The 19,641-nt window shown below is 41.1% G+C and overlaps 1 protein-coding gene across 2 annotated transcripts in view; it reads right to left on the bottom strand.

Annotated features, from left to right (window-relative positions):
- Positions 1–745: 745 nt before the first annotated feature.
- Positions 746–19,641, bottom strand: part of TMEM194A (transmembrane protein 194A) — a 24,204-nt gene continuing 5,308 nt past the window's right edge. Inside the window, exons 2-9 of one of the 2 annotated variants that reach the window (XM_011988524.1) lie at positions 17,322–17,446; positions 15,192–15,411; positions 13,753–13,825; positions 9,734–9,827; positions 9,159–9,273; positions 8,209–8,434; positions 5,870–6,043; positions 746–5,153 (exon numbers count right to left, since the gene is read on the bottom strand). In XM_011988524.1, coding sequence (XP_011843914.1) covers positions 4,973–5,153; positions 5,870–6,043; positions 8,209–8,434; positions 9,159–9,273; positions 9,734–9,827; positions 13,753–13,825; positions 15,192–15,411; positions 17,322–17,446 — 1,208 coding nt within the window. In that variant the 3' untranslated portion in view covers positions 746–4,972. The remainder of the gene's footprint in view (positions 5,154–5,869; positions 6,044–8,208; positions 8,435–9,158; positions 9,274–9,733; positions 9,828–13,752; positions 13,826–15,191; positions 15,412–17,321; positions 17,447–19,641) is intronic. The other variant, XM_011988525.1, reaches the window with a different exon arrangement.

Consider the following 19,641-nt stretch of genomic DNA (forward strand, 5'->3'; position numbering starts at 1 on the left):
GCTACTCAGGAGGCTGGGGCAGGAGGATCACTTGAACCCATGAAGCAGAGATTGCAGTGAGCCGAGATCATGCCACTGCACTCCAGCCTGGGCAACAGGAAGACTCTGTCTCAAAAAAAAAATAATAATTAATTAATTAGATGAAAAAAGACAGGTACAGAGTTAATATGAATATTACAAAGGATTCCCAGAGTAAAGAAGATAGCCAATACATAAAATGAAAGGTACCAGACTCCTATGGTAGAAGCTGGGCCTAGACATAATTAAGGTTTTTCTTCAATACTCATAATGCTCACTATAGCCCTACTCTCTCTTCCATCCTATACAGAGCTCTTGGTAGGGATCCCATAGCTGGAGCCATAGGTCTTCCCTCCATCCCAATGGACAAACAAAAGAGATATTTTGTGCTATAAAAAAACAAAAGAACTAAAGTGTAATCAGAGTAGTTCCTTGGGCCAGGAATAACCTATATTTTGCTTTCCTATGAGACAGCATGGTAGTATAACCTGCTGCTCCTGAAAGAATACCCCTTAGAGATTTTGCATCCTGGGAAATCATTGAGTCCAAGGATGAAAGTAGACCAGTACAGACTCAGGACAGGAAGGGGTGGCTAAGAAAAAAAGGGAAATAAATGGCATGCAAAACCATCTCATTAGAAAGAGGAAACTGAGGAGTTAACTGTTGATACCTGAAAACAAGAAATCCAAACAAGAAAACAATATGTTCATTAAGAAAGACCACGATATATCTATAAAACTTTTATTAAAATTGGAATTAGAAACTATACCAAAAACTTTAAAAATACATAAGACATTGTTCTTTTTTCTTACAGAAAAGAGGGTAAAAATAAGACCATGGCAAAGAGCCATCCCTGATAATTTTGTTCCTTTCAAACATTCATGAACATTTAAATAAAATTACAAATATTTAAACAACCCTAAGGTATTACCCACAGGCTAAAACTTGCCAGTAATTCCTTAGCCCCGCTATTTCAGTATCAATTCCACAAATGTGGAAAATTACGGCAATTGTAGGCTGTAACAGCTTCTAATATTCACATTTTGAACTATTTGTTATGTTGTCATAAGAATGTACTCATGCTACAGGCAAATTCAGAGGTGATTTCACCATTTTCAAATTATCATCAAGAGTGTGAGAGGAAGATGACACACACGTGGGGTGGTATGGAAATCCAAAGCCCCACATTTTGGAAGTCTGTGATCACTCCCATCACCCACTAAAGCTACGAGTTGGTGTTGGCATGAATCTGCTTTGCTTATTCCCAGCAGGCTCTGGCTCGTGTCACATAAGGCACAAACATCCTTTTCAAGGTAGTAACCACCTAGAATCCAACTCAATTGTAACCTGAATCCGTAAGCTTAAATCACCAAAAGACATCACTGGGTCATAATCATATAGGTTCCCCTAAAAAAAAACAAAAAACCATTTTTGCTATGTAGAAACAGAAACAAAAGGTTTAGGTGCATTTGCCTTGTTCAATGGATATTTCATATGTTTATTAATTGATTTCAGTTAATATGTAATATGAAGGTATGATAAATGTGTCAAACTGTTCTCTTGTTTCAGATACAATTCTTGGCATTTCAATATAGGTTATTATCTCATATGTCAGACTTGAGTCCAAAGAATACCAGAAGGACATTTAATTTCCTTTCCTCCTACTTCCTTTCACTACTCAATTCAAAGAAAAGTTATGAGTACACAGCTAGGAACCATTTTTACGTAGGCATCCATCTGAGCCCATCTTTTTTTTTTTTTCTAAAACAACAAAAAGACTAAGGACAATTACATAATGCATTCCCAAGCCTTTTATGGATATCAGGACCTGGGGGGACTATCCGGCCTATTTGGGTTCTTTCATTCACCAAAATTCTATTATACATGCCAAAGGTTAAAGGGAACACCATCAGTGAAGAGGCGCCTGGGCCCTAGAATGGAATCTATTAGCATAAAATGGAACAGTGGGACCCAAAGAGCTATCATCAGCAAAATTCCCTTTGTAACAGACATAAAAATCATGAATTTGAGGGGAAAAATAAACTAGTTTTGGTGGGATGCAATGGCTAACAGGAATTACTTATTAGAAGGTAACAAAGTTGCTAAATTTTCCTTGTTTTTGATCCCTGTGTTCTGTTGGTCTCTTGAAGCAATCTAAGTGGGAAAGGAAAGTGAAAGAGAAATGTTTTATGCCAGCTGCCTCTTGTATTCCCATTAATGGGAGTCTCTACATTAATGCTCTACATAATTTGGTCAGACTGTTGAGAGGCAATAGATTTCCAATGCTGATGAGATCCGGAGCCCTGGAGCCCATTTATGGCTTGACATTTGCCGAGCAAGATGCTGACGGGGCAGCAAACATGGCTCCGATGTCCAGCTTACCTCATAGTTATCCCTTCGATCCTTCTTTATGAGATTGGTCTGAGAGATGAGACTGTACTGAAATCACAAGAGCTATAACTGCCAGAGAAAAATTAAATGGGGTCTTCAAGTAGTGACTGAGCCAGCAAACTAAGTGGCCAAGAGGGAGACAAGAGCAGCTCCTAAAGAAGGTTGAAGTCAAGCAATCTCCGGGTACACAGAGGATCTGAAGCATCCGGGCAGAGTCACAGGCAGGCAGGGCAAGGACACACAACACACCAGAGAAGCACCGTCCTTCACTGTCTGAGAGCAACTCTCAGGCTGCAGAACCAATTGCCATCTCCACTGCCTACAGCTCAGGTCTCCAACTACCAGACAGGGAGTAAAAAACAGTTTGATTTTACTCACCTCAAATCTAAACACGGTGGAAAAAAACTGATCTAAAGATGGAAACTATATTTCATGGGGATTTATTAAACAGAGAATGAGGAGAATCTTTCACAATTTCACAGTGCTTTCTCATTGAAATAAAGACATGATCAGGAAAAGTCACCCTTAGAGGCAAGTTATCACCTCCCTAAGTAGGGGAGGCACCAAAATTTCCAGAGAATCCTGAGACCACTTGCACAAGTTGAATTATTTTTTAAAATAAACTTATGCTTAAATATGCTAGGTCTCAATTTCTATAAATAAGGTAAAAAATAGTATATCTCAGAAGTTTTAATAGTTCTTTGTAGAGAGATAACATTTTATCATGTACATAATTCACAAGGGTATAAAGGTTTCCCAATGTAAAGTTCCTTTTACCCTTCAACTGTAACCCATAGCATCTGCCCAAATACTGCTCATTTTTCACTTTCTACTATATGTCTCTTTCCTGCCAACTGAGGTAGTTGTCACTTTAGGACAGTTTAAGGCTGTGGAAAACACTGGCGGAAATAATCAACTGCCCACCTGGAGGGCAGTCTCAGAGCTGACCCTTTGGAAGTCTGCAATGGAGCCAGGCCTTTCAAAATTACCCACGCTAAATGGCTGGTCTAAAGGAGTCATTACGGCTTTTTAAAAAATCATCTGCCTTTTTCCATGATCATGGTGAGCCAGTAAGTCTGATGCTGTGCACTTGCCATGACCATCTATTTTCCTGGCTAAAGTAATTACAGATTTTTCCAGGGTATGAGGCTGAAGACTGCAAAGAAAAAGAACCAAGTAAATGACAGACACTTGAAAATTTGCTTCCTCACAGATAACACTGCTGGTTTATAAGGGGTACTTTGCACTGGCAAAATAATCTGAAACTAATGCTACTACAACAACAGGCAGCATAAATCTCAGGTCAGAAATGCAATCACAAAGAAGTATAAGTTCATGGAAACTTGACAGCTGAATGAGCACCCAGAGGCATGAAGATAACCTGGAGCCTATTTCCTGGCAATGCAAATTGTGGCTGCTGCATAACTACAAATTCTGTATCAAGAAACTACATAGTTCCAGGGCTTAAAAATTACCCAGATTTGGGGGAGTATGGGTGGTGAGAAAAGGCTGAAATGGACAGAACAAGTAGACAAAGGGAGGGAAAGGAAAAGGACATAGTTTCTTGATTTCATAGCAACTCAAAGATACGTGACCCAATGACAGGAAAAATGGAGAACTTGTAAAAAGCATCCAAATCCCCTAAACAAGATGACTTCTCCTAGCTAGCAGGAATAATGCTACTCTGAACGTACATAGTTCACAGGTAAGGGAACTGACCCTTCCTGAAAGGTCAAAGGCAGGGCAAGGAAGAATGGGAAGAGAAGAATACGAATGTTTTTTAAGATGGAATTGAAAGTTGAATGTAATAAAAAGCCCAACACACTTCACCTGCAGAAGAGCCTACAAGCATGTTCCTAAAGGCACATAGGACTTTCCATCATATGTATGAGAACTAAATCAAAGCTTAAAACAGCAGCTCCTGGGGCTTTAATGGATAATCCATATTAATAAATATGTAGGGGCCTAGGGGGCGTGCGTGTCACTCTGGAGCACTTGCTGGTTCTGGAACATGAGTTTGTTACGTTTTAAAAAGACATTCATTTAAAAAACAAAACAATAAAAATCTATTTTCCTCCCAAAACAGTTAAATCAATAATTATTCTAAAGTCAATGAAATAAAAGCTAGAGTGAAAGAGGCTCAGATTTGTGGATTTCTCTCTGGAAGATGCAGCCTATAATCAAAAAGCATTCCTGCACTTAACAACAGTTCTTACTTTGGAGAGCCAGTGAAAGAAATGCCATGATTGAATCAACTTTCAAAAAGGAACTAGAATGCCATGCTAGCTGTGGCCATCCAATTTCTCTGGGAACATAAAAGTGGGCTGTTAGCTTAACCAATGGGAAGTGAACTACCATAGCATTCACTACCTTATCCACTCTCCTTCCTCAGGGATCCCATAGAGACCTCCCATTTCCAAAGGGAGGCCTTTTTAGGCCTCTTATTTCAGTGGGAGAATTTCTACCCTATCTCACTGTTTCAAAGGGTTGAAAGCAATTGCACAACACACGCAACACGGACCAAGGCACCAAGCCAGTCCACATAAAGATAACTGACCACCACCTAGGTTAGAAAGTTGTTCTGTGTGATAGCAGGACACCGAGAATATGAGTCCTCCTCCTCAGAGGATGCTTCCTCATAGATTTCATCCTGGGCAATAATGCTCCCTAATCCATACTCCTGCTCATGGACAGAAACTTCATTTGGCGTGAGGTGGGAAGAGCCTTCCACAAAGTCAGCAAATCTGGAAGAGAGAAGATAATACTCATTAGAAATATGCCTTCTGTCCTTCTGGTCTTCTTTCAAAATAAGAACAAATTAAAGCCTTCGATATGCTCACAACACAAATTATATTGAGTCTAGCCAACATCCTTGTCCTTACTCTGGCAGGTAAGTAGACTAAAGCATGAAGTTAAGGAGAAAAGGAAAGCTGGGATCATAGGCCAATACCCCTGCAACTCCATCCTGCTTAATAAGCACTTGCCTATCCTTTCTAATTATGAAAGTGCCAAGGTTCCTTTAGTCATCTGTAATCCCGATAAGAGAAGATTAAGGGGCATTACACAGTTATTCACGTTTATGGCCCTATAAACTTTATACCATCATGATACCAAATTGAAGCTTCACATACTCATTGGTATAGTTGCCCCCAACTAAAAAGTGGGTGGAGAGGAACCCTACCAACTCAGGGAGCAATGCAAAACTTTCAGAAAGGAAACTTAATATGGTACTGGAGTCTTCCCATCTTAATGCTACAATCAAAGCTAGAGTAGATAGTTCCCTGAGGAAACAGGTTACTGCTTAATGTGTGATTATACATCTACCTTTCTCTTGACTACTTGAAGATTAACAGGAAAACAAAGGTCACAAGTGCATGATTCTCTAGAGGTACGATCTCTGGTAGAACTCAAGGTCACAATTACCCTGATAGATGTTTGGTATATCTGGCCAAGAGTGTACCTTTTTGGAGACTGGATTCGAGAAACAGTCTTCCAAGCAGAGCAGTCTGGACTGTTACAAAATTCTCGGAGCTCTTCTAAAGCCTTTCGGGTTTCTACCTCTCCTTGTATCCGATACTCTTCTTCTGTCAGGAGACGAGGGGGGACAGGCTTTTCTGTTGCCTTATACACCTTTCTGTGCTCACCAAAATAACATTATGAATCATTAATCAGTAATCTTACTTCTAGCTCCCTTCAGTGGGCCAAGCATACAGCAGACAGCCTGAACATTAAGAGTCATCGCTCCTAAAAATTCCATAGACATCTTTAGTTATAATGAACGCCTGACATATTAGACTATGAATGACAACTCACAGGCGACAGAGCGAGACTCCATGTCAAAAAAAAAAGTGATATAATTTGCACCACCTTGTGGTAACAGGAACACACGACATTTTACTAGACGTTTTTATTTTATATAAAATGACTAGAATAAAAATATAAAAATGCCTATAGAAAGTGAAAAATTATTTACAGTCAATATTATCCACTAATGTGAATAAACTCACTTTATTTTTCAATAAATGATAAAATACTTATTTTTTAATAGATGGGAAAATAACAAGAAAATTATGGTATAAGATTGTGGTCCTAGCCGGGCGCAGTGGCTCACGCCTATAATCCCAGCACTTTGGGAGGCCGAGGCAGGCAGATCACCTGAGATCAGGAGCTGGAGATCAACCTGACCAACACGGAGGAACCTGTCTCTACTAAAAATACAAAATTAGCCGGGCGTGGTGATGCATGCCTGTAATTCCAGCTACTCCGGAGGGTGAGGCAGGAGAATCGCCTGAACTAGGCAGGCGGAGGTTGCAGTGAGCTGAGATCATGCCACTGCACTCCAGCCTGGACAACAAGAGCAAAACTCAGTCTCAAAAAAAGGCCAGGCACGGTGGCTCATGCCTGTAATCCCAGCACTTTGGGAGGCCAAGGCAGGCGGATCACAAGGTCGAGATTGAGACCATTCTGGCCAACATAGAGAAACGCCATCTCTACTAAAAATACAAAAATTAGCTGGGCGTGGTGGCATGTGCCTGTAATCCCAGCTACTCAGGAGGCTGAGGCAGGAGAATCGCTTAAACCTGGGAGGCGGAGGTTGCAGTGAGCTGAGATTGTGCCACTGCACTCTAGCCTGGTGACAGAGCAAGACTCCTTCTCAAAAAAAAAAAAAAAAAAGATTGTGGTCCAATAACTTGATTTCCCAGACTGAAGGTATCACCTTGACTCTCTATAATAGACAACTTCAGGACCTAGGAACATTCCATATTTATTTTGCAAGGTGACAAAACATGCTACGAATTACATCTTAAAATAAGACTAAGACCTCCAGAGCAATGTGAAAGCCACTGAGAAATAGTCTGAAATGGGCCAGGTGAGGTAGCTCACACCTATAATCCTAGCACTTTGGGAGGCTGAGGAGGGCAGATCACCTGAAGTCAGGAGTTTGAGACCACCCTGGCCAACATGGTGAAACCACATATCTGTTAAAAATACAAAAATTAGACAGGCATTGTGGCGCCCGCCTGTAGTCCCAACTACTCGGGAGGCTGAGGCAGGAGAATCACTTGAACCCGGGAGGCGGAGGTTGCAGTGAGCCAAGATCACGCCACTGTGCTCCAGCCTGGGTGACAGAGCAAGACACTGTTTTAAAAAAAAAAAAAAAAACTGAACCCAGGAGACCTCAATGAGCATATAGTATAAAAGCGATATAATTTGTGGCCAGGTGTGGTGGCTCACGTCTGTAATCCCAGCACTTTGTAATTCGAGCACTTTGGGATTGCCTCAGCACTTTAGGAACCCCTGACATTTGAGGTCAGGAGTTCGAGACCAGCCTGGTCAACATGGTAAAACCTACTAAAAATACAAAAATTAGCTGGGTGTAGTGGCGCACGCCTGTAATCCCAGCTACTCAGGTGGCTGAGGCATGAGAATCGCTTGAACTCAGGAGGTGGGGGTTGCAGTGAGCCAAGATCACGCCACTGCACTCCAGCCTGGGCGACAGAGCAAGACTCCATCTCAAAAAAAAGGTGATACAATTTGCACCACCTTGTGGTAACAGGAACACATGACATTTTACTAGATGTTTTTTATTTTATATAAAATGACTAGAATAAAAATATAAAAATTCCTATAGAAAGTAAAAAAAAAAAAAATAGACTCGGGAAGGAACAAAGGCGGAAGTACAACACAATGACTTTTCATTAACGAAGAAGCTCCCAGGTCAACACCTCTGTGTCCTCTTGCTGCAACTGCATCCCACACTGTACCTGTCAATATTAAGTTACATTGTCTTTCATTCACCTGTAGGTGATGTACAGCCACTGAATAGGGTATTCCAGGTTCTTAGTACACAGAGCAATGATGATAATGGCAAGGGCAATATGTGGTATCTGGATGCCAGAATACATGAAACACAGGCCCATTAGCTGCAAGGTCCAGGTCAGCAGGTTGATACTTCGTTCATTCTCCAAGGGCCCATACTTGTAACACACTGCAAAACTCATGAATCCAACTGTGAGGACATAACCTATGAGAAGAGTTATCAGAAGACATTCTTTTTCATCTATACTTGGTAAAAATAATTTGTGTGGGAAGCAGTAGTAAATTTGCTATATAGCACCAATTGAACCGGGAAATCAGATTTTTACTTAATTATTCACACTTTTTTCTTAGAATACATTTCTCTAAGTTTCTATCCTTTCTGCTGTCCTAAATTTATTCGGTTCAAACAGAACATTAAAGTTGTATGTCAAACAACCCTGAAATAGTCTATTTTAAAAACCAATATATGGAAATCCATATTAATCACCCCTCAAAGGATAAATCAAAGGTTACTATCTATAGGACCAAGGATTTTTACTTTGTAAATAAAATCTACAGCAGTTCATTCAGAAATGAAGGAGAAAAAAATTTACTGCAGAGTCCTTTACTTAAGGTCCCCAAGTATATTTAAAATATGATTCCATTAATAAGGTCAATTTACAGCTTTTCAGAAAAATGTTTATTGTGTAAAGAAAGGTATATTTATGAATACCAATAAATGACATCTTCTCCTTAACAGTACCATTCTAATTTAAGAGAAGGTGATAATCGTAGAGGGGTCAGAAATAAGTGAAAAACTACGATTTTTAAAAGTTTTAAAAAATGACATGAACTATTAAATACCATAAGCAGGTAAAATATTTTCATGATTAAATTAACTGAAACAGCCTATAAACATACAAAAGGAAAGCAAAACCGACAACACTTACTTAAAAGATACTGCCAGTAACACCTCCAGATCTCTTGTAAATTTTTAAAAACTAGTTGAATGAGGTACAGAGAAAAAGACCAGCCTCCCACCAGGATGACGTAAATGGGACTTTTCTAAGACAGAGAGTAGAAGTGAAAGCAAAAAGTTACAACAGGCTTTCCATACATAAAAGAAGCAAAATGGAACTATGATTTTTTTTAAAAAAAATTCAACCTACTCAAAATGCACAAAAAACACTTCTCTTAAAAAGATGTCCTTTATACTTAAAATGGTACAGTCTGCAAGGAACACTGGGAAGATGAGATGCTAAATAACTTAAAAGCCTGGCTATATAATTAAAAAACAGGAAGGAGACTTTAACCCCCCTCCGAGCACAGGATTTTATATAAAAAGAAAAAATTTGTAATCAGGCTCCAAGTTTCATCGTGGAAAGTACCTTTCTGAATCAAGGAGAGTAGGACATTGACTCATCAGTCATCAATACACATTTTCAGTTTTCTAAGATTACCCAGGAAAACAATCCTTCAGCTATCCAAATTCATTCTAGCTGCACATGAAGATTCTGATACTTACCTTAGGCATAAACTTAGATAGTATAAAAATGATGATTAGTAGAGAGGCCACAATTCCCACACTCATCCCAGTGGAGTAGTAGAAAATCTGACTTCTGCAGAAAAAAAAATGTATTTCATGACCATATGTATATATTTCATACATAGTACTGTTGAAACTAGGACAACTAACCTAGCCAAAAGATTTTAAAAGGTACAAGATTAGAGCAGTACAAGCAAACATCAGAAACATTTCCAATTTGGTTCCAGACCACTGCAACAAACCAAATACTGCAATTGCAATAAGTAAGTCATACAAATTTTTTGGTTTCCCAGTGCATATAAAAATCATGTTTACCCTATATTAGAGTGTATTAAGTATACAACAGCATTATGTCTTAAAAATATATATTCCTTAATTAAAAATGCTTTGCTAAAAACTGCTAAAGATCATCTACGCCTTCAGTGAGTCATCATTTTTTTGCTGGTGGAGGGTCTCACTTCCATGTTGATGGCTGTTGACTGATGAAGGTGGTAGTTTCTGAAGACTGGAGTGACTGTGGCAATTTCTTAAAATACAATGAAGTTTGCTGCACTGGCTCCTCCTCCTTTCATGAAGATTTCTCTAAAGCATGCAATACTGTCTTGATAGCATTTCACCACAGAACTTCTTTCAAAATTGGAGTCAATCCTCCAACAGCATTAACCCTTAACAAGAGGATCACCCCTCCTTTGAAGCTAGGCACTGACTTCTCTCTCACCATGAAAGTCCTCAATGGCATCTTCTTCCAGTATAAGGCTATTTTGTCTACATTGAGGAGCTCTTTAATTGTAGCCACTTTCAACAATGATCTTAGCTAGATCTTCTGAACAACTTGCTACAGCTTCTGTATCAGTGCTTGCTTCATCTTTTTTTTTTTTTTTTTAAAGACAGGGTCTCACTGTGTTGCCCAAGCTGGGGTGCGATGGTGTGATCATGGCTCACTGCAGCCTTGATCTACTGGGCTCAGGTGATTCTCCCACCTCTGCCTTCCAAGTAGCTGGTACCATGACTGACTTTTTTGTATTTTTTGTAAAGGCAGGGTTTCACCATGTTGCTCAGGCTGGTCTTGAACTCCCTGGGCTCAAGTGATCTGCCCACCTCAGCCTCCCAAAGTGCTGAGACTACAGGCATGAGCCACCACGCCCAGCCTACCTTGCACTTTTATGTAATGAAGACAGCTTCTTTCCTTAAATCTCATGAACCAAGAACCTTCCTTTACTAGCTGTAAACTTTTCTTCTGAGGTTTCCTCACCTCTCTCAGCCTTCACAGAATTGAAGAGAGTTAGGGTCTTGCTCTGGATCAGGCTTTAGCTTTAAAAAAGTTGTATCTGGTTTAATCTTCTCAACAGCCAACTAAAACTCTCTTCATATCAGCAATAAGGCTGTTTCACTTTCTTATCACTTGTGTGTTCCCTGGAGCAACACTTTTAATTTCCCTCAAGAACTTTCCCTTTGCATTCACAACTCGGTTAACTACTTGGGACAAGAGGTCTAGCTTTTAGTCTATTTTGGCTTTTGCTGTCCTCACTAAGCATAATCAGAGAGATGTATGACTCTTCCTTTCACTTGAAGACTTACTATCTACTCTAAGGTTATTAATTGGCCTAGTTTCAATATTGCTGTTTCTCAGGGAATATGGAGGCCCAAGAAGAAGGGAGACAGGGGAATAACCAACTGGTGGAGTTGTTAGAACACCCATGACATTTACTAAGTTCACTGTCTAATATGGTTTGGCTGTGTCCCCACCCAAATCTCATCTTGAATTGTAGCTCCCATCATTCCCACATGTTGTAGGAGGGACCTGGTAGGAGATAATTGAATCATGGGGGGAGTTTCCCTCATACTGTTTCTCATGGTAGTGAATAAGTCTCATGAGATCTGACGGTTTTATAAGGGGTTTCCCCTTTCACTTGGGTCTCATTCTCCCTTGCCTGCCGCCATATAAGATGTGCCTTTTGCATTCTGCCATGATTGTGAGGCCTCCCCAGCCGTGAGGAACTATGAGTCCATTAAACTTCTTTTTCTTTATAAATGACCCAGTCTCGGGTATCTTTATCAACAGCATGAACCAATATAGTGTCTTACATGGACATGTGGTACCCCAAAATAACTGCAACAGCAGCATCAAAGATCACTGATCATGGATCACCATAACAGTTATAATCATATGAAAAAGTCTAAAATATTATAAGAATTACTAAAATGTGACACAGAGACCCCAAGTGAGCACATGCTATTGGGAAAATGGTGTGGTAGATTTGCTCGACCCAGGGTTGCCAGGAACCTTCAATTTGGAAAGAAATGCACTATCTGTGAACCACAATAAAGTACAATAAACTGATGTGTGCCTATATTTGCCCAAAACTTGAGGTCAGAGAACTGTAGAGACTGACGCTATGTAGTTACTATCAGATTATGAAGATTAGTATTCAAGGGCTTCCCTCATATATGTCCCAATAATGAGCCTCTGTGTAATGTCCTATTCCCATCTCCATCATCTCTCCCAACCCGATTATTATTTTTTCTTTTCTAAGACAGGGTCTCACTCTGTCACCCAGGCTGGAGTGCAGTGGTGTGATCACAGATCACTGCAGCCTCAACCTCCCGGGCTCAAGTGATCCTCCTACTTCACACTCCCAAGTAGCTGGGACTACTGGCACGCACAACCAGGCTTGGCTAATTTTTGTATTTTTTTGTAGAGGCAGGGTCTCACTATGTTGCCTAGGTTGGTCTCAAACTCTTGGGCTCAAGTCATCCTCCCCTCTTCAGCCTCCCAAAGTGCTAGGATTACAGCTGTGAGCCACCACAACCAGCCCCCTATTCCAGATTTTTTTCTACCAGTTATTCCTCCCTCACTGTTTCTCCCAGCATCCCCAAAATAAGGAACAACTTCCAGCAACCCCACTCCAGCCCAACTTCAAACTCCAATTGTTAATCTTTCATTCACTATTCCACAAATACTTTTTACTTGTATACAAACTTAATGCTGATTTTACCTTCACTCAATGTTTATTTAGTTACCTATATATTTTCTTCATATTTGTACATGTCAGTCTCACCTGTCTTAACTAGTAGGTTCTTAAAGGAAGAAAATGAATAAGCACTTGATTTTTATTTTTTTGAAACAGGGTCTCCCTCTGTGGCCCAGCTTGGAGTGCAATGGTGTGATCTCGGCTCACTGCAACCTCCGCCTCCAGGCTCAAGCAGTTCTCGTGCCTCAGCCTCCTGAGTAACTGGGATCACAGGCACATGCCACCACACCCAGCTAATTTTTGTATTTTTTGTAGACACAGGGTTTTACCATGTTGCCCAGGCTGAGCAGTTGATATTTGTCTTTTTTTTTAAAAAAAACGGAGTCTCGCTCTGTTGCCCAGGCTGGAGTGCAGTGGCGCGATCCCGGCTCACTGCAAGCTCCACCTCCCGTGTTCACGCCATTCTCTTGCCCCATCCTCCCAAGTAGCTGGGACTACAGCCACCTGCCACCACGCCCGGCTTATTTTTTTTGCATTTTCAGTAGAGATGGGGTTTTACCATGTTAGCCAGGATGGTCTCGATCTCCTGACCTCGTGATCCACCCACCTCGGCCTCCCAAAGTGCTGGGATTACAGGCGTGAGCGACCGCGCCCAGCCGATATTTGTCTCTCTACGTCTGAACAAAATGAAACTCATCAACCCATGGACCTGTAAAGATGACACCTTAACACATTACTTCTAGCAATGGAACGGGTGATGATGTTCCATTTCACTGTATTGGCTAACTCCTATCAACCCAATGATAGGCCAACCTAATGTGGGAATTTCATTACTGTCAATATTGTTCAAATAAGAAAAAACAAAAATCATAATTCACATTAAAGTATTTTTTAAACTATCCAAGCAGGCAACAGCCAAGCCATAAAGATCCTGGAAATGGGAATGGCAGTACTTAATAGTTATTATAAAACTCAAGCAGGATAGGTATGAGCCGTGTCATTCTACACACTAGCCTTGGAACCTACCTGCTCAGCAAGTCTCCACAAAAAAATAGCATAAGTCCAAGAAGGAAAACAAGAAAGAGTTTGGGATCAAATCCTGAAATAAATAAAGATTTTTGCTTAATAAGGGAACAAAACAGCTTAAGGCATTATAGAATAAAAGACAATGTTGGCACTATTGGTCAGCTACAGTAAAAATAAATGCGAACAGCCCACCTAAAAAGCATTTAAATTCCACCTAAAGCCTGGGCACCCTTCCAGTGTATAATTAGGTCTCTGTCTAACCTGTATTTGCCTGATGATCTTACTTTTATTTCGGCAAAGGTTAAAAGAAACTCAAGCTTCATTTTGGACAAAGCTAGACACAGTACCATCAGCAATTCATGCAATCACCCACTAGGGGTCTCTATCACTCTGGCTTTCAAGCTTTAAGTCACTCACAGTCATGGAACTCAGCAGATTTGCCCAGAACTCCCAGAACTGTGGGTCAGGGCCTTGTGTTGTTCTCTAACTGGCCGCTTTTCTTGCCCAACAATACCACCTACTTCCCTTTGCTACAGAGCACTGTGCTGGAAAAGCCTACACGCAAATACATCTCACTCAGGACCAGGGGGCCCTTGCAAAGGCCCCTCAGTGGCATACCAGATACTCCCACAGCTTTCACATTCAACAGCTCTACGGGAGGCCCACAAACAGAACAGGAGCAGCAGGAATCAGTAAATGTAGAAGGAACGTCAAAAAACAAGCCAACCCTACATAACCAAAGAACCCTAAGACAAATGGAAGGGCACAACCTATTTCATACTAAACCTAGAAACATTTCTACTACTTACAACATCCCAGGACCCTGTGTAGTAACCAAGGGGAAACAAAGTCAGAGAGAATTCAAGAGGATCCATCTCCTCTGAAACTTTCTCAGTCATCTTCAGAAAAGAGAAAACTTCTCCCAGTTCCACTAAGTTTTAAACTGCAGTGGTCTTCATCTTTATTTATAGTTCCATGAATACACTTTTTACTTGTGAATGATTAATATTCAGTTTTACCTTTCTTCAATTTTTATTAACCATTCATGTCTTTAAATATAGGCATGTACACATCGGATAGTTACCTTTGTCTAGAAGTGTCCAGAAGGCAGAACACATCTATCTGATTTACTCTTAAGAGTATTTGGCATATATGCTCAGGGCCATTAGCAGCACATTGTAATTATGAATAAAAGTCTTCACAGTTCCAGGTAAGGAAGTACTCAGAATTTCCTGAGGTGGAGTTTCAATTCTAGGCCTAAAGTGTCTGATATGGGGTGAAGTCTCCATGAACTGTTTGGAGCAGTGGTATACTCAGGGTTATAATCAGAACCCAAATGGAGATGTCTTGGGCTGACTTCTCAGTCTCACTAATTATACCCTTCAGAACTCAGTCCTTATCACTACAGAATCCATCAGAAAAACAGAGGTGAGACTTACTCCGGATCACAATGACACTGTACTTGGTGTCCTTCTCTATAATTTCAACTTTGAGGCAGGTTTTCGTGCTGTATAGACCCACGTTAACATAGGTGTCATTCAATTTCTCCTTTAAAAAGGAGGAAAAAAAGTTCCAGATACTAAACTGCTCTAGCTCCTTCAGTTTATCCTCATTCTCCACCTGTGTGACTCGAATCAATTTGGAACTATTTACTCGGATCTGTAACACAAATAAAATCAGAATGAGAAAAAAGTAAGTAGGAATTTTAATTTTTCACAAATACAATTTTTTTAAAACCCTCAGAGTAAACAACTAAATCAGTAATAGTGTCAGTTTTCCACAAGACTTATCAGAAATATAGAAATACAGAGGCTAAAACATAATTGGGCAAGTAACACTGCACATGTTAGAGAGACAGCTGTTAGAATACCTTCTTGTTAACACGACCTGAATCTACTATTAGGTCGTTCTGACCTAGAACGTAGAACATAGAGGAAAAAAGGCTTCCAAGCTGAAAGAGTTATCGATACAGCTATTTATTAGAGATCACACAAAGCAAAGGTCTATAATATTAAGAAAATTGCCAGGCATAAACTGCCCCAGAAGACTAAAAACGTTTTCCATAATGACAGGCTGAGTTCAATCCATTGTCACAAGTCACTGATTATGAGTAAATGTTGGTTATAATGTGCCCCAGATGGAGTATCACTTTTTTATCAGATAATTTTTTTTTTTTTTTTGAGACGGAGTCTTGCTCTGTCGCCCAGGCTGGAGTACAGTGGCATGACCTCGGCTCACTGCAACCTCCGCCTCCCAGGTTCAAGCGATTCTCCTGCCTCAGCCTCCTGAGTAGCTGGGACTACAGGGTGCATGCCACCAACCTCGGCTAATTTTTGTACTTTTAGTAGAGACAGGGTTTCACCATATTGGCCAGGCTGGTTTCGAACTCCTGACCTCAAGTGATTCACCCGCCTCAGCTTCCCAAAGTGCTGGGATTATAGGCATGAGCCACCGTGCCCAGCTTATCAGACTTTTTTTTTTAATAATTTTTTTAAAAAATCCACAAGTCGGTCAGGCACGGCCCCCAGCTACTCAGGAAGCGGAGGTTGCAGGGAGCTGAGGTCGTGCCACTGCACTCCCGCCTGGGTGACAGAGCAAGATTCCGTCTGAAAAAAAAAAAAATCCACAAGTCCACCCTATGTTTTTGATGTGAACAACAAATGCCCTTATCAGTAACTATGCTTATAACAACTACGACATTTCTGAAAGGACTCATTTTGTTCAATCACTGTTACTGCCAGACACTCCTGTTTGCCAGGTGACTTAACAGTGTTATGAAACAAATGAGACCAAAGTCATTCTTCAGCTCTGGGGGTTTATGAAATACCTCATGTAGAATCAGAATAGGAACAGCGGGGCAAAAGAGTTTACATCCTGACAGGCACATAACAGTTTCCAGCCCAAAGAAGGCATAAGGCCTTTAAAAAGAAAGAGGAGGGCTGGGTGTGATGGCTCATGCCTATAATCCCAACACTTTGGGAGGCCGAGGCGGGCAGATCACTTGAGGTCAGGAGTTTCAGAGCAGCCTGGCCAACATGATGAAACCCCATCTCTGCAAAAAATACAAAAAAATTGGCCAGGTGTGGTGGCATATGCCTGTAATCCGAGCTACTCGGGAGGCTGAGGCAGGAGAATCGCTTGAACCCGGGAGGCGGAGATTGCAGTGAGCCAAGATGGTGCCACTGCACTCCAGCGTGGGCAACAGAGGGAGACTGCCTCAAAAAATAAAAAATAAAAATAAAAAAAGCAAGAGGGGTGTGTGTGTGTGCACACATACTTACTGCAAAATGAAGAACAAGAAAATGAAGCAGTTTCTTTGGGAAAAGGAGGGAAAAGGAAAGGAAGTTTACCCTGGAATACTGTAATCTACTTGAGGGAGCAGAGGGGAATACAAAGTAGGCATAAATGCTTATTGATGAAAACACAACTCAGGATAATCTCAACCGTAACAAGATTGTTAACATTTTTTTTAAGTATGTGAAAGGGAGAAAAGTGTCAAAATACTCATTAATCACCGACAGACAGAAATTTACAGAAGCTGCCCCTGCCAGAGGATTCCAAGTTATTACCTGTATCCGTGTCCATATATCATGCCATTTTGGAATAAGCACATTTGTGTAACAGAATTGTTGGCTGGCACGCTTTTCACAAACTTGGGATTCCTGAAGCATGACCACATTTACATCAATTTCAGCTTTATGCAAAGAAAGGAAACAAGAATTAAACATAACAAGCTAATAACTATAACTCATTTCATGAAAAAGATTAAACTAACCACTTTCCTAAACTTTGGGTTAAAACATTAGCCAGACTGAGAAGGGAAAAAACTGAGAAGAAAGAACAACTAAGGCAGAGTCTTATTTCTGTTGTTTAATTATTTAAATATTACACAGTCATTCAGTCAGACAAGTAATAATAAAAACTACTATTAAGTACCTATTAAGACAGTATGCTGCCAGGCGCAGTGGCACATGCCTATAATCCCAGCACTTTGGGAGGCCGAAGTGGGCGGATCACCTGAGGTCAGAAGTTTGAGACCAGCCTGACCAATATGGAGAAACCCCGTCTCTACTAAAATACAAAAACATTAGCCAGGCATGGTGGCACATGCCTCTAATCCCAGCTACTCGGGAGGCTGAGGCAGGAGTATCGCTTGAACTTGGGAGGCAGAGATTTCGGTGAGCGGAGATCATGCCATTGCACCCCAGACTGGGCAACAAGAGCAAAATTCTGTCTCAAATAAATAAATAAATAAATAAATAAGACAGTATGCTGTCTCATTTAATGCTCCCAACAATGCTATGAGGTAAGCACTCTCATAATCCCTATTTCATAAATGAGGAACGGATGTTTAAGAAAGATTAATTTGCTCCAAAATCACACAAGTAGTAAATAGCCTATCTGAGATTCACTCCCAGGTCTGACTATGGTCTAGATATACTTCCTGTCCTATAAAGGAATAGTTAAAGTAAGCTAAAATACTCCATCTGTTGATTTTCTCTATCCCTTTCCTGAGTGGAACAGAACTGGCAAGTTTTTTCTTTTTTTTGAGACAGGGTCTGGCTCTGCTGCTCAGGCTAGAGTACAGTAATGTGATCATAGCTCATTGCAGCCTCAAACTCTTGGGCTCAAACAATCCTCCCACTTTAGCCTCCCAAGCAGCCAAGACTACAGGTACACGCCACCACACCCAGCTAGTTTTTTTTTTAGAGAGACAAGGTCTTACTATGTTGCCCAGGCTGGTCTTGAACTCCTGGCTTAAAGCAATCCTCCCACACTGGCCTCCCAAAGCACCCACACTGGCCTCCCAAAGCACTGGGATTACAGATCTGCCACCACACCCAGCGAGCATTTTTTTTTTTCAGACAGCGTCTCCCTCTGTCACCCAGGCTGGAATACAGTGGTGCAATCTTGGCTCATTGCAACCTCTGCCTCCCAGGTTCTATCGATTCTCCCACCTTAGCCTCCTGAGTAGCTGGGATTACAGGCATGAGCCACCTCAACTGGCTAACTTTTTTTTTGTATTTTTGTAGTAGAGATGAAGTTTCACCATGTTGGCCAGACTGATCTAGAACTCCTGGCCTCAACTGATCCACCCACCTCAGCCTGCCAAAGTGCTGGGATTACAGGCGTGAGCCACCACGCCCAGCCAGCAATATTTTTAATATATAGTACTTTAGGAGGATACTAAAAGATTTCAAGGTTGTTTCCTTCCAGCTGTTTTGTCTCACTTCAAGTTTTAAGAGCAGGCAATGATTATATGCAGTCCCTCTGATATACCAAAACAGAAGATTCTCCTCTCAATTTCTATTTAGTATCAGCTAATTCAAGGTTTAAAAGTGACCACTGTCCAGCCGGGCATGGTGGCTCACACCTGAAATCCCAGCACTTTGGAAGGCCAAGGCAGGCGGATCACTTGAGGTCAGGAGTTCGAAACCAGCCTGGCCAACATGGTGAAACCCCGTCTCTACTACAAATACAAAAAACTCAGCTGGGCGTGGTGGCGGGCGCCTGTAATCCCAGCTTCTCGGGAGGCAGAGGCAGGAAAATCACTTCAACCTGGGAGGGGAAGACTGCAACTGCAGTGAGCAAAGATTGCGCCTCTGCACTCCAGCCTGGGTGACAGAGCATGACTACGTCTCAAAAAAATAAATAAAATTAAATTAAATAAATAAATAAAAAGTTGGGGCCAGGCATGGTGGTTCACGCCTGTAGTCCCAGCACTTTGGGAAGTCAAGGTGAGGGGATTGCTTGACCTCAGGAGTTTGAGACCAGCCTGGCCAACATGACGAAACCCCATCTCTACAAAAAGAAAAAAGAAAAAAAATATATGGCCAGGCATGGTGGCTCATACCTGTAATCCCAGCACTTTGGGAGGCCGAGGCAGGC

Source organism: Mandrillus leucophaeus, unplaced genomic scaffold, assembly GCF_000951045.1.
Source record: "Mandrillus leucophaeus isolate KB7577 unplaced genomic scaffold, Mleu.le_1.0 Scaffold332, whole genome shotgun sequence".
Taxonomy (NCBI): Eukaryota; Metazoa; Chordata; class Mammalia; order Primates; family Cercopithecidae; genus Mandrillus; species Mandrillus leucophaeus.